At 44.9% G+C, this 14,866-nt stretch overlaps 1 protein-coding gene across 1 annotated transcript; it reads right to left on the bottom strand.

Annotated features, from left to right (window-relative positions):
* Positions 1–1,566: 1,566 nt before the first annotated feature.
* On the bottom strand, positions 1,567–8,402 carry GSG1 (germ cell associated 1; the record flags this gene model as incomplete). Its single annotated transcript, XM_082279862.1, has 7 exons — positions 1,567–1,879; positions 3,083–3,194; positions 3,316–3,468; positions 5,498–5,545; positions 5,679–5,753; positions 7,223–7,267; positions 8,084–8,402. 7 exons carry the CDS (start codon positions 8,400–8,402, stop codon positions 1,567–1,569), a joined length of 1,065 nt encoding a protein of 354 aa, XP_082135988.1.
* Between the last annotated feature and the right edge of the window lie 6,464 nt (positions 8,403–14,866).

Below are 14,866 nucleotides of genomic sequence, written 5' to 3'. Positions count from 1 at the left end.
CATTCCTAGTATGCCATTCTAAGTTTGGCCTTTGACATTAAGCAGAGCCAGGCTGAGATGAGGATTGCAAAGGACTCTTCTGTCTAGCATGTGCCCTTCCAGCCTCCCCACATTTCTCCATGAGTGGTGAAGTGACAGCAGACTTCGACCCTCCTTCCAGATGGGCACATTAGCCATGGGTTTACTCTCCTGGGCCTTTGACACCTCTCTGTGCTGTATCACCCTCTCCCCTCATCCCACATCTCTATATAAAGCTTCCAGGATAGCCCTTCAGGATTAGCTGCAAGCCCCAAGGCTGGTCCTTGGGCCCTGATCTCCTAATGTCAGAGCCTGTGAACAGTTTGTATATGTTAAATGGTATTTTCATGTAAATAGCTTTGTACATATTAGCACAACTGTAGCAATGCCTCTAGGCCTGGCATTTTCCTTCAGACAGGGTTTAGTGTTAATAGTGTTTAGTTAATAGAGCTGCATAATAGGACTGAAAGTGTGAGGACCAGTAATGTATGAGGGATTAAACAGGAGTGCCTCTTCCCTCCTGTCCAGCCACCACCTTGCTGGGAAAGGTGAAGCGGCTGTTACCTAAGTAGTTACTCTTCTGAGATTCTTCCTGAGAGAACTGATATTCAAGAGCAGTGATGTTAGCTCCTCCTTAATGTGAATTCACCCTGCCCACACCCCCCACCCCTACTGTGAATAAAGAGTCTGTCTGTATATTGTTGGGAAAATGTATTTGAACTGCAGTGAAGCAAAATAAATACTGTGTACAGCATGATGTGTCATATGAGCCAATGTTTCACCTTTGAGAGATTATCAGTTTGCTTGGGGTTTTGATTAGTGGGTTGTTTGCAAAATTTTTACAAAGGGCAAAAAGGAACCGATGAGTAGAAGTAATGTAAAAAGCAAAGTCCAGCCAAATTCTTAAAGATTGTGAAGAAACAGTAAAAAGAGGCAGACAGCAAAGTACCTCAGAATGGGAGATTTTTGGGCAAAAAGCAAGAAGGGAATAAGTGGGAGTCATTACAGGTAGGAAAGAGGGGAGAGATGTCTGAAAGCTACCCCCTATTTCTACTGCAGCAGGATTTTTAATCCAGGGGCAGGGAGAAGAAGAGTTTGGGCTTGGAAAGTAAGAATAAACAGGGTGTTCAGAGAGGGTGACAGCCAATCAGTATGAACACTGATGCCCTTCACCATAGCACTGAACTGGAGTGGTTGATGGAAGGTCAATGTGACACCACCCAGCAGTGCAATTTGCCATCTGGATGGTGCTATCTATTCCCAAGTGCAATACTGGGATTAGGACATCTGCCTCAACTCTGAAAGTGCTTGGAGACAGCTGGCACCAGCATGTCCCTCCAGTTTCACCCTTGTCAGATGAGGGCATCCATCACACTATGTATGACCAGGGAGGACCCCCAAACTGCTACTGTAGCTGCCCTGACCCAGTGCCTGCCTCCTCACTCCCCGAACTGTAGAGAAAGGAAGAGCTCCCCAAAACTTGCCAGTGCTTGGTTCAGAGCTCTTGTGCCTCCCAAACCCCACTGCTCTGTTCTTGTGCACTCATCCCTAACAGCGATCCTCCCCGATTGTCTGGGCCAAGACTTCATCCAGGTCCAGCTCTGGTTCCCGCTGTAGTATTTTCTGCTGCAGATCAGTGTAGAAGTCGACTCCCTCAGAGACTGAGTGGAAGGCCTTGCCTTTGGGCTCATAATAGCCACTTATTTGCTGTATGAAGCACTGGTGGTGCTGAGGGTGATCCTTGAGGCTCCCATCGTATCCCTTGATGTGGTTCCTTTTGAACTCCAGTATCGTCTTGGTGTAGGTATTGAGAGTGGTGACAGCAGAGGCCATGCAGCAGGTGAAGGAGGCCCAGGCCATGCTACCAGAGACACACAGAAGAAGCACATGCTGTGAAAAGCCATGTAGGGTAAGGAACACTGTGACACACCCCAGTTCTCCCTGGTTTGCCAGGCAGAACCTACTGGGCACAGACATGAACTAGAATGACTAAGGTTAATAGCATTAGTTCTTAGGGGTTATCCCACCACAATAGCCTTCTTAGATCAGTGGGATAAATATTGGTCATCCACATCACAGGGAAGGGAGTGACAGAGGGAAAAAGGCAGCAGGAACATCTGTAACTGGTCAGAGCAGGAGAGCACAGCTTGGAAGCAAGTTCTGTATTGCAGAGCTGCTCTTACTGTGCATGAGGCTTGTCTACCTGAGTGTAACCAAATTGCCATCCAGGCATTTGATGTCCACGGGTGACACACGGCACTGGGGTGTTTAAGAATCAATGTGGTCATCAATACAGCATTGCAAACTGAACTTGCACTTTCCATGGGGACCTGCAAGGCTCATCCAACTGTTCCTCAAGTCAGGTATGTCACATCAGCTGTGTTTGGCTGCTTTATCCTTTGGAGAAAGCCACTTGAGCCACTTGCTTTGTGTGGCTCCTCTTCCTGGCTCACAAGTGAGGCTGTGGTCTATCGCCTGCTTTCTCTCCTTCCTGCACGTAATACCATCTTGAGGTGACCTTGGCCTCCAGTGCAGCTGCCAATATATGGCCGGGCCAGCACTAGAGAAGATGGTGTGACTGCTGGCTGGGGGCTGAGCTGTGCCCACATCTTTAGGCACATGTCTAGGCTTGGTGTTGCAGGAATGGGCCCTTTGGCCTAACACTGGTTAGTGAAGATGCCAACCAGCATGCAACTTTCTAAAATTGCAGAAAACCAGAGTGTGTTTGGGAGCATCATCACAGGTGTGACACTGGCCTCTGCACACAGGGAAGAGCTGAGACCAAACAGGGCAAACCAGCCGAGGGGCAAGCCTGATTAGTCAGCAGGGCTGAAGGCAATTGTTTAGGTGTGACCCCATTGTTTTGCCAGTCCTTTGGTAGCTATTCATTTAAGTAGCTCAGCCACTATTTATTAAAACTGGGTGAGGCAAAGACAGGACATTAGTAGTAAGAGAACCATGTCTCTTTGGAACACATAGAAGGTCAAGAAAGGAGGAGGAAGCAGGTGGCATGGCTGAAGCTCTAAAGGTTGGGGAGGTGAAGATGGCTTCAGAGCTCACGTACTAGAATGCCCAGCCATAGTCCCATGTGTGCGGTCTCCAGTCCTCTGGTCCCAAATTAACTGTTGCCTGGAAGACTTGAGTGTACATCATGTGTGCCACCATCCCAAGGAGACCTGGACACAAAAGACAAGAAAGCAAAACAATTACAGTAGGAGCCAGAGCAGCATACTTCAGCCTTGAGTGGAAAGCAGGCTCTCCAGTGCTGAGATTCCAAGACCACAGTAATACACTCACCTGACAGCACCGAGAAGACAGCAGCAAAAGCATTGAGCTTCATCCCACAGACAGGATTGCCAGTATGCAGAATTTCCAGCATCAGGAGGATGAAGCTGATGAGCAGCAAGCTGATGTACAGCATCTCTGATCCCAGTGACAGCCACAGGATTCCTGCCAGGAACACCGGATGAAACCATGTTCAAGGGAGATTACACCCCTCTCTCAACCCAATCCTGAAAGGATGTCCTTTGGATGGAAGGGAACGAGGGAAAACAGCAAACACCCAAAAGCAATCTCACTAGCCTGTGAGCAAGGGATCAATGGATGCTGTAGGGGACAGAGTGCCTGTCACACAGGATGGCTTGGCTCCTCTAGCATGGCAGAGCTGAGAGGAACTAAAATGCCATCTGTAAACAAGCCAGCATTATTCATAAACAGCAAGGAGGAAAGCAAAAGGAAAAAGACTGGGGAAGGTGTTGACTATTAGCATAAAACCTAATGGTCATAGATTGGCCATGAACACATCTGAGCTCTAATCACAACATTAAGCAAACAACTTTTAACCTGGGACTCAACTAGTTAAGAACTATATGGTGCATCCATGACTGGAATGTGGCCTCTGGAATTCAGGAAGCCCCTTGCAAGCCTGTATTTCTCACTGAAACCCCAATGAGAATGAAAGTACATTCCTTGGGGTTGATATCCAGCCAGGGCAGTAGCATTGACCACTCACCCTGCTTCTTGAACAGAGTACAGGTACTTTCATGCTGGGATTTTGAGTGGGATTTAAGTGATACCAGATTCCAGAGCTGAGCTGAGTTCTACAGCTGTGCAGTAGGAATTGGAGGAGAATGAAGAAAGGCACTCTGTAATGCTGTGCTGTGGAAAAGCACAGGATTCACTGAGGAAGAAACATTAATCTGACAAATGAAGCAGCACTGTGAACACTACTGTTAGCAATTATAAATGGCTGTAGAGGAGACATTCAGCTGGGGAAAAGAAGTGTGAAGAAAACCCTCATTAATGTGGCACTGACTTGAATACTCAACATCATTAGCGCCATAGAGTCACCCAGCTCTTTAGCAGAAATAGATGAGCTGCATTCCCTGCTTAAAGGGGCTGACTTGCTTGCTGCAGCACCATCAAGGAGAATATTTCATTAAAGGTCAGACTGTCAAAAGTATTCTGAAGGTTGCAGGCACCACACATACAAAGAGACCTCTGCATCATCTTCCTTGTGAGTCCAGGCTTCCCACTGCTGATATGTCATTTGGTCTTGTAATGTTGCCTGTGTATTGTGGAGCTGCTCTGCACACACCCAGCTCCCCAGCCCATCCCACAATCAGCAGTCACGCCACCTTGTCCAGTGCTAACCCAGCTATACAATAGCACCTGCACCGGCCATCTTAAGATGATACTATGCACAGAAAGGGCGAAAATAATGCTTGCAAATCCCCAGCATTTATTACACCCTTGCTGTCAAGGTTTGAACGCTGACGCAGGCTCTGCACCCCAGGCCTTTCCCTTGACATATGAACATCTTCTGAAACAACTTGCCTCCAGCCTCCATCTCAGGGAATAGTTAGCAAGCCCACATCAATTGAAAAGCCTTCATTAAGTAAAATCTCCGTAGCATATGTACACATACATCAAAGTATACTGAGGCTATCTGCACGGTGCTTTGAAACATGTGATAATGACAAGGAGGGGTGATCTCTCTTACCCAAATGTAGTTTTGTATTTAATGAGGCAGGGACTTCACCTTGAAAACAAAACTTTCAGATGTCCTGTTTATTTACCACAAAGTAAGAGGTGATTCAGCTTCCAGATTCATCACATTAGACCCCAAAACTGAAGCACTCAGTTAATATGTAGCCTGTGTGTGAGGAACTGCCCTGAGGCAGCATCCGTCCTCTTTCCCTTTACAACAACAAGATGACAACCCCAGACCAGGACACTTACTACATGAGACAAATCACACTTCATATGGGAGGGAATCTGAGGTTTCTAGCACTGACTTCACAAACGGCAGTGGTTTATGTGAACATCTGGGAGGAAATCTTTGTCACGAGGACAGGATTTCATGCCTGGCTCTTTGGGGACTCACCCTGCTGTCTCCGCACAGGCAAAATGTAGCAGGTGCCCTGTCCCAAGGAGGCACACTGGGTAGCTACAGTGAGATACAGGGATTTGCTCTTACCTCTCTCTGCTGGTGGTGAAAGCTCAATAAAGCTGCGGCATTTCTCTTCTGAAACACAAAACCAAAGCTTTTAGTTTACAAAACAATGTAGGGAACATAAGGGAAAAGAAAATCTCTTCATCTCACTCTTTTCAATGCATACATCCAGTCATCCCTGAATCTTCCCATCAGACCTTCTCACCCCTGGTCTTTTTCTGACTTTCTTTCCAGACCTTCACTGAGGCAAAGGATGGGAAGGCAACATTTGCCTGCAAAACTAGAAATGGCCTTTTCAGAAAAAAAGCTTCAGCAATTCATAAATCTTACTTGCCTCTGCTGGATATAACAATCTGTTGCTAGTCATTCACAACATTACTGATGATCAGGTCTATTAAGAGTGTAGCTTGTAACAGACTGTGCAGATCCACCACTTCTGCTGAATTCCCACACACCCTAATCTCAGAAGAGCATTTCAAGCACTGCTTCTCAAAAAAGAAGGCAAAAAAAGAACTTCCCAAATGAAATACTTTATGACAGAGATGTGAGTCCCCCTTCTGTGGCAGAGACTCATAGAGAAATGTGGTCCTTGGTCCTCACATTTTAGGCATGCTATTTCAACAAATGGTGTTAAATATTTGCTTTGGCTTTTTATGTTGGCCAGGTGCAAACTACTGTCTCAGATGAGGGTCCATCATTATTATCTGTCAGTCTCTGTCCCTGCATACTGCATTACTGCATTTGAGGGTCCTCTCCTCCACTTGGCACAGTATTTTCTCTCAGACATTTCCGCTTCATAAAGGAATCTCATTTTCTTAATTTCTATCCCCAGTTCTAATCTTTCCAAATCTCCTGTGTTACTTCTGTCATCCACAGCTCTCAGGATGCTACCCAGTTTAGTGCCATCTGCAGTTCTCATTAACTTGCAATTTGCTACTTCACCTAGAACTTTAATGAGGATATTCAGTAACGGCTCATCTAAACTGATCCTGAGATTAGCCTGAATAATGAAATCCTTTCTCCAGCTCAACTCAAACTCCTTTTGTTCAGAGTAGTCCCTTTTTTGTTGTTTTTATTGTCTATGCACTTGCTTCAAAGATGCACAGTGGTGGGTGGGTTGTGCTTGATTTACAGGAAGCAGGAGACTGAGACTGACTGTGCTTCTACCCTGTGCTCTATCCCATGTTCTGCTGTGATCCAGATGTTACATACTTTCTGCGTTCCTTCAGGCATTGGGGTTATTCCAGGACTGCCCAGTGGCCAGATAAGTCATTTAGAGAAATCAGTCAAGGGATGTAGTTTCATTCCCACAAGCATTGTGGAAACACAATCCAACCCAAACCAGTCCTAAATAAACACATCTCCTTCCACCGCCTGTCTGGAAATGCTCATAACAAACAAAAAGCAGCCCACTTGTTAGGACATGAGAGTTTCAAGCACATTCCCTTCTGTTCCAGCCCCTCCTTCTGTCTGCTTTTCTTCATCAGTTAGTTATTTTCAAACTCTGACAGCAACAGAGATGAAAAATACCTTACTGGAAGGATGGCTTGGTTAAAGAAGGTGAGATGTTTGTACTTGGGCAGAGCTGAAAGGAGGATGGTGGGCTCAGGGGAATAGGCCTGATGAAAGTGACTTTCATCACTCTATCTTTAGATACAAATCTCCCTGTTGGCCACCTTCTGGATTAGTTCTGATCCTTGATGTGTGTGCCAGGCAGCAAAGGGCATCTGAGCACTGCAGAGCACCCACCTGTGCTGGTGTGGCACAGGTTCCAGCAGAAGGACTTGAGCAGGTCTGGGCAGGAACAAGTCAAGGGTGAAGGGAAGCACCAAATGGTTCTAGTACAGGTTGCACAGCCAGTCCCCAGCACTCCAGGATTTACAGTGCCAGTCCCACATGGTCAAAAACCACAAATGAAACCTGTCACAATATCACAAAAACTAAAAACAATTACAGTATTGCAGCTCTAATCCTCAGGTCAATCTGCCTCCTGGCTTTAGTTCCTTTGGGTTCAGATCCTCCAGGTTTTTTCTGTATCTACAAGGTAGTAGTTCTATTTCTCTGTTTTATTGGGGTTTTTTAAGAAAAGCCCAGTCTCTGTTTAATAACACAAAACCACTCAGTTTGGTGATTTAAGGAGAACACCAACTATTGTAGTCCTCACAGTGATAGCTAAAAATTGACATCTGCATAAAATCACTGTACTTAAATTTCTGAGAGGACATGCACAAATTTACCCTGAAGAGCATGAAGTAAGCTGTGTGTAGGAATGGAGATATGGGGAAAGGAAAAGGAGGCTCATGGCAGTTCCCATCAGGATGAACAGTGCCATCACAAAGTCATTGCCATCACCACCATCACTTGCACTTCACAGCCCCTATTCCAGGCCAAATGGCACACCAGAGACAACCATTTTCCGTTTCCCTGCTCTGTGAACATTCCAGTGAAGGGCAGAAATATACTGACCACACCAGTGCCCAGGGCTGATACCATCTAGGAAAAGGAAGAAGACTTTTCTCCCAAGTGTTGTCAGCCTCCCACCTTTCAGTTTCAAACTTCTGTGGAGTAAATACAAGGGAATAAGTTGTGGCTGCCTGAGCAACACACTACCTGGCCCTTCCATGCTCTCTTCACAGGAAAGCCACATCCCTGTGTGGAAGTATCTGAAGGCAAAGCGGTCATCTCCGGTCTCCCAGCTGTAGTGCACTATGTCCTCAGACGAAACATTGCTAGCATCTGCATGAGATGGCATGGGGACACCCACGCACTGGGAGGCTTTGGTCTTCCCACACAAAGGCTTGGGTACTTTCTGGGTCCCGGTGCACCAGTAGCTGCCCAGCAAGGCAGTGGTGGAGAGGGTGAGAGCCAGCAGGTTCAGGATGACAGCCAGGAAAGTACGGCGCAGTGGCAGTCCCTTCAGCAGCTCCATCTACGACACACGAACAGGAGGGACCGTCACACCACTTGTCCCACCTAGCCTTACGGATCCCACCTTTTCCCAGCATGCATCTGTGGGGAGGGGTTATGAGCACTCTGCCCTCCTCACAACATCCCAACAGCTCACTCAGCATGGAAGAACCATTTCTGAAAGCCAGGGCAGTGGACCAATAGGTCAGCTTCTACCATTTCAAGTATGCTGAATATCTGTACTGGGGAAGAGAGGGTGACCCAGCAGACATAGCCAGGCTGAGTGCATTGAGGTGTCTGAGCAAAATGAAAGGAATATCACATTCATCCACCTCAGAGATGACGGGGAGAAACTGTTAACCAACTTCCCTGAATACCATGTGTTGCCTTTACATGAAATACAATGAATGTTCTCTCCAACTAAATGAGAAATCTTGCTGCCAAGTGTCCCACAACACTTATTCAAGCAGTTCATTACTGTACCTAAGGACATAGAGAATATAGTGATATCACAGTGGGAAAAGGCAGGAAAATGTTCCCGCCCATCAAAGCAGTGACCTGCTCAGAGAGGACACCCAGTTACCCAGGCCTGGCATCTTGAGTACAAGCTCCAGAGCAGCACCTTCCACCTGAGCTCTCATCTGCACATCAGAAATTTGGTAGGGTGATGGGATGACAGTGTCTCTGCTTTCACACAAAGTGCCAAAGGTTTTTTTTCCTATAACAGTGAACGTTGCCACAAACATTCTTACTGGTTTCATCTCATCATTAAAAGTAATTCAGAAAGCAGTTTGTGAACCAGGGTCCTGTGGACTTTCTCAGTCAGAGGGAAGATAAAGACTTTAGGGTTCCTGCAAAACCCTGCACTGACTCCTGAGAACCCCAAAATATCACTCCATAGATTGATTAGATGTCATCTACCCACACATCAACTTTCATGTAATCAACGCATGTCTCTTCCCACATGGCACTCCCTATGTTTGGCACAACTTCATCCAGATACTCCCACCCTTTCCTATTTATGACTCTGAAAATCTATTTACCCATGAATAGATTCAGTTTGTGCAGACTTTGCCTGCTGCTGGTCCTCTTCACTTAACTTCGGCTGACTCACCCAACGCTGAACGTGTGAGAAAGACCCAGCGTTCTGTGGACACCACTATAAATAAACAATATGAGACCAAGCTTTGCATTGTTTGTGACTGCACCACAGCTAAAAGTGGTGCAGTTAGAATCATTTTTTCTGCTAACTAGCAAGCTTGGAAACATGGTCAACAAAGACGATGAGCTGGAGCTCCTCTTGAAAAGCAGGACCTTATTAGCATCTCATCACACTGAGAAAGCAGTGCCTGACCCCAGACACCCTCATTGAAAGCAAGAGAATATTCAGCTCCTGAAATTTTCCTGTTTTGTTTCATACTCTGGATTCTTTTGTCTCTTCAGCAGGACATTTCTTTCTGCACCCTGGAGATGGTAACATCTTAGTGATGCCATAACTAATGACTTTCATGATTTGAATGTATGTTGAATATCACCATTTTTGCACCTACTAGGAACAGTTTCTGGCTAAGGCTAGTGGCAAACTTCTCACTGGAAGTTTTTTTGGTGGAAAAATTGGCTTATGACTGAAAAGGAAATTACAGATGAAATTGCTTTCCTCAAAAACATAATTTTTCACCTGAAAATTGAAACCTCCAGCACACAAAGTTTTTCAGTTTTTCATCACTGCTTGATTATAAGATTTTCTGTCATCAGGTTTTGGGTTGCTAATGCTTTTATTTAACAAAAAAAAAATTCCACTCACAATATTGACAAAAATCATCTTTCTAATTTAGATCTTCAGTAGTGGGAAAAATATTCTCTCCAGTTGATTTATGACAGTAGTTGAAAGGCTGTATAATTTCAGGATGAGTGTTAAGAAAAAGACATAAAAAATACAAGAAACAAATGAGTCAGAAGTAGGAAGTGGATCAAGGATGCAGAAGACATATGGAATGAGAAGCAAATCTGAACTACTTCCTGAAAACATTGTTAGAAAAGCTTCCCTCCACAAAAGCCAAGCACTCACTGACAATAACCAACCATAGTATCTAGATAGCCCCAACAGAAAAGATAGTTGAATTTACCTTAGCAGCAAGTCTTTGAAGTACTGTTAATTTGGATGAACAGCACAGAAGTTGGACTCACGCTTTGTCTGCTGTTTTGCTCATCTCTATATCCTCCAAGAAACCCAATAGCTGCAAAACTCCTTCCTCCTTTGTCTGGTCCCCTCCTCCTTTGCCTCCCCAGTGATTATTAAATGCTATCCTTCTGATCAGCAGCTGTTTTGTGGAAAACGGTCATTTTGTAATCCACAATGCAATCACAGCACAGCTGTTCTGGGAGATTATATGGGAAGAGATTGGTGCTGTGGGTTGGGATTAAGTGCAGAAGAGTGACCTGTATTGCCTGAGTAGAAAGTTTCTTTAAAACACTGAAAGATTCCAGCCATCCCCATGTGGAAGTTGTTTGGGAGCTTGTATGGAGCAAGCTGACAACTCTGGCAAATGCTATAGGGGAGGAGTGACCTTAGCTTGGAAACTGTCAGCACCCTGGGCATCAGGCCACCCCTTGTCCTGTGCACTGTCTCAGCAGCATGGCAAAGACCAAAGGCATCCCAGCCCTAGAATACCTTCCTGGCCACACCTGATAGTTGCAGAAAGGGCAGAGTAACAAAATGGGGAGAGGAAAGTTTATGCAACTGCATCTGCTCTGAGAACTGAGGATTTCAGTCCCTGAAGAGATGCCAATGCAGCTCTCCCCATGGGCACTGGAAATTTTGATGCCAAAAGGAGCCCCTTAGCAGAAGAGCTGCTGAGCAGCAGACTGACAGCATGGCATCACCACCATGAAGTAGGTATGTGAAACAGCAGCAAGTCAAGCCAATACTCAGAGCATGGGAGAATGAGGTAGACTGTCAGTGTCACTTGTAGCGGCAGCTTTTACCAAAATGTGAAGTTCACACAGAAGAATCCCAGCTCCCAGCAAGTTCACTTTGGATGAATTTGGGAACCTAGTAAGAACAGACAAAGATTCACATTCATGCGAAGTCCCCTCTGAGCTCTTGTTCTGGAAGTTTAAAGGCTCCCAAAATGTGGTATCAAAACCATGAAAAGTAAGAATGACATCACCTCTCATGAGAATGTACTAGAGGCCAAGGAGCAGAGCTGCACTGAATCAAACTGCAAGGGAGAGGAGCATCCCAAAGGTACACATCCTGTCTTGCCCATGAGGACTTTGCCCAGTGCCAAGCAGGTGAAGCTCGCACCACCGACTGGGAGGGAACAAGGCAGACTTGCTGCATGCTGCTCTGCCAAGACAGAGGAAACCAGCGGTCCATCCATTCTCATCCCCCATGTCCAAGAGCAGAGCCCAGAGGCTGGGGGCAGGTGCAGGAATAGCTCTGGGTGACAGCACAGCCTGTGACAGCCCCTCACAGCACGGGCAGCAGACGGAGAAGTTCACGGTCCAGCACGTGGGCTGTGCTATCCCGGGCTCCTGAGCCTTCCTGCCCTGAGCAGAATGGGCAGTGGCTCTGTGGGTATTTTAATCCCAGTCGCTGCATAAACTCTTCTAATATAGATAAGCATTTCTAAGACGGACTAACTGAAAGCAATGCTAAATGTCCCTGTGCTCCACAGACTGCCTGCAGGTTTTTGATTAATAAAAAGGTTCTGTTTGAAACAGATGTACTTAATTTACTGAAGTAGGTAGAACAACAGCTGATGCTGTTTAAAAGCAGAGTGATTTTTTTTTCTTTCTTTTTTTTTTCAGTCTGTTCACATCTGGACACCTTAAATTTGACTTCTAAATGCTCAGTTAAAAAAAAAAAAAAAAAGCCTTGTTTACAGGCTCAAGAATAGATAAAGTCCATGTCTACTGATAATCCTGAACACCTTCCTAATTTTAAACTTGATGAGAGTATCATTAAAACCCAAGATTCTATGTCAGTTTCTAACTCTGGGTTCATGGCATATATATCGATGAAATGAAACTGAATTAGTTTTACATGGATAAGAATTCATGTTGGGAGATAAATTTATCAGAAATATGCTATGGTTTAAAAAAACACAGCAGGTTTAGTGTTCTGAATAATGGCAGATATTTATCCTTCCAGAAGATGGCGATCTTTCTCTAGTCTTCTTTTTGGGAGTCTCTGCTGCTCACGTGTATGCCGGGGGGTGGAAGCAACACCCAAGTTTAGACTTCTATTCCTTCTCTTGAAATTCCACCCCCCTCCCTCTTGTTTTTGCATTTTTATGAAGACAAACTCTTTACCTTGACTGTGAAACGGGGTGTGAGTCCGTCTCTTGGATTTATCTGAGCCTGGGAACACTTGAAATCACTGGGAAAAGGAAAAAAAAGATGAATGATTGCAGGAGCTTAGCTTTTGTTCACCTTCTGCCCTGCATGAAATGATTCTTTCTAACACTTTTCATAATATTTTGTCAAGTTTCACATTAAATTTCCCCAGATTATTGCACACAACTCATAGAACACCAACACCAGAGCATGTTCCCTGATGTTCAACAAACTTCCCTTAGGAAAATTATGGGGATTTTATCTGGTTTTGGTTTGGATTTTGGTTGGCTGATTGTTGTTTCTTAAATCTCTATTTTAACCTCACCTCCATCTGACCTATTGTAGACAGGAAAGTCAAGCTGTATCTGTCTTTCACCCTACCGTGCCTCCAGTTTTCTCCTCTTTGTATCTGATATTTCCCACCATAATTTGGCTTGGCTAGAGTCTTTGGATGTTTCTTTCTCTTTGAACTCAGCAGCAGCCAGTCCCTGGTGACTCGTTTAAAATTCGCCCATTGAAGTGAATGCCCACAGCAGTTGATTTCCTGTGCAATCAGCCAAGCACTTGACTTATAGAAACAAAACAAGGAAACAAAATGCAAAAAAAACCACCCCAAAATCTTTGCACAGCACTGCTATGGAGATTGCCAAGCCTAAAAAAGCCTGGGCGTTGACAAGTGATGCGTTTTTACCCTGGCTCTATCACCATCTACACCCTGGCTTGGGTGTATCCTGCCCCAAAGTGACACACTCAACGCCCAGGGATGTCGGTGGAACAGAAGGCCAAGGAGACCTTGCCAGATAGGGCCCAAAACTTGCAATATTTAACTGGAGGGTCTCAAGAGGCACACGACTCCTCCCAGCCCCCCATGCAGTGATCCTCCAGGGATACCAGGGATCATTTGCTGTCCTGACATTGGCTCTTCAGCTGACCTGAAGAGGAAAGGGGAGGAGGAAGGGTGGCTATTTACACGCATGGAGTCACTCTGTGAAAACTGGACAAAGATGGGCTCATACTCACCCCTCATTCCACACATTCCTCGCACATGACACTTCCCACCGCTCCTGTTTTTGCTGTTTTTACAGGAAGTTCATCCAGAGCCGTAGTCCCCTCCCTCACTGCCACACAGAAAGCAGGATGTCTCCCGAGTGACAGCGACATGGAGAGAGCCAGACTTCTCAAACCCAGTGACAGACTGCAAATGCCAGATTTCTCCCTGAGCTCTGAATAATTCCACTCAGATTGTAACCTTTATTTAGCTGTTTGCATGATGCATTAACTCTTGCTCTGAAAATTACCTCACCAGGCATATTTTTTCTACTCTAAGCACATTTAAAGGTGAATTCTGTTTTCAAAGATGATCAGCTTACACTGCTAGACACTAAGACTGTGACAGAAATAAAGATTGAACTGGACTAAGTAAATTCATCTTAAAGATGGACAAATAAGTTGGCCAGTTTGGACCTAATTACTTTTTATTTTCCTTGAATGTTTTTTTTTCTCAAAACAAGTCTTAGTTGGCTGGATTTTTTTTTTTTTTTTTCTAATCTTTATGGTTATCAGCCACTCAAAAAACACACAGAAAGCAGACATGAAAAGGAAAAAGATCAGATGCAGCAACGAGGACTTTGAGGACTCACTAGAGATTCTAGGTGTCTCAATTTCTGGATAGGAAATACAAGATATTATATATAAGGCTAGGGGGTTGTTTTTTTGTTTTTCACAGAGTACTTAAACTCTAGGATGTGTTCACCTGAGCACACAGAAGAAAAACAGTATTTATGTAATTTAGCTAACCATAAACTGTAAACAGGCAAGAAAAACACAAATTTTTATATAGCTCTATAAGGATATTAAAGAGGTGGGAGACCAGAAAAGGATCCATACAAAACTCCAAGTAGACAAACACTTACCTTATCCACTGCTCACTATTCCCATCTGCTCTTCTGAGGCATCCAGTGAAATACCACAAGGTGATCATGGACTCTCCCCCATGTCTTTCGGTCTGACTGAACATGTAGTAGCCAAGAAATTCCATGAGATCTAACCAGACGCTTTGAAATGCACCAAGTCTGGCATTTTATTGATGGTTTCATTCTTTCTCAGCTCGCTAAATCATCACAGCATATTATATCAGCTGCAAGA

Source organism: Coloeus monedula (genome assembly GCF_965178545.1).
Source record: "Coloeus monedula genome assembly, chromosome: 4".
In the NCBI taxonomy this organism is placed as follows: domain Eukaryota; kingdom Metazoa; phylum Chordata; class Aves; order Passeriformes; family Corvidae; genus Coloeus; species Coloeus monedula.
This window is presented reverse-complemented; position numbering and strand designations above follow the sequence as displayed.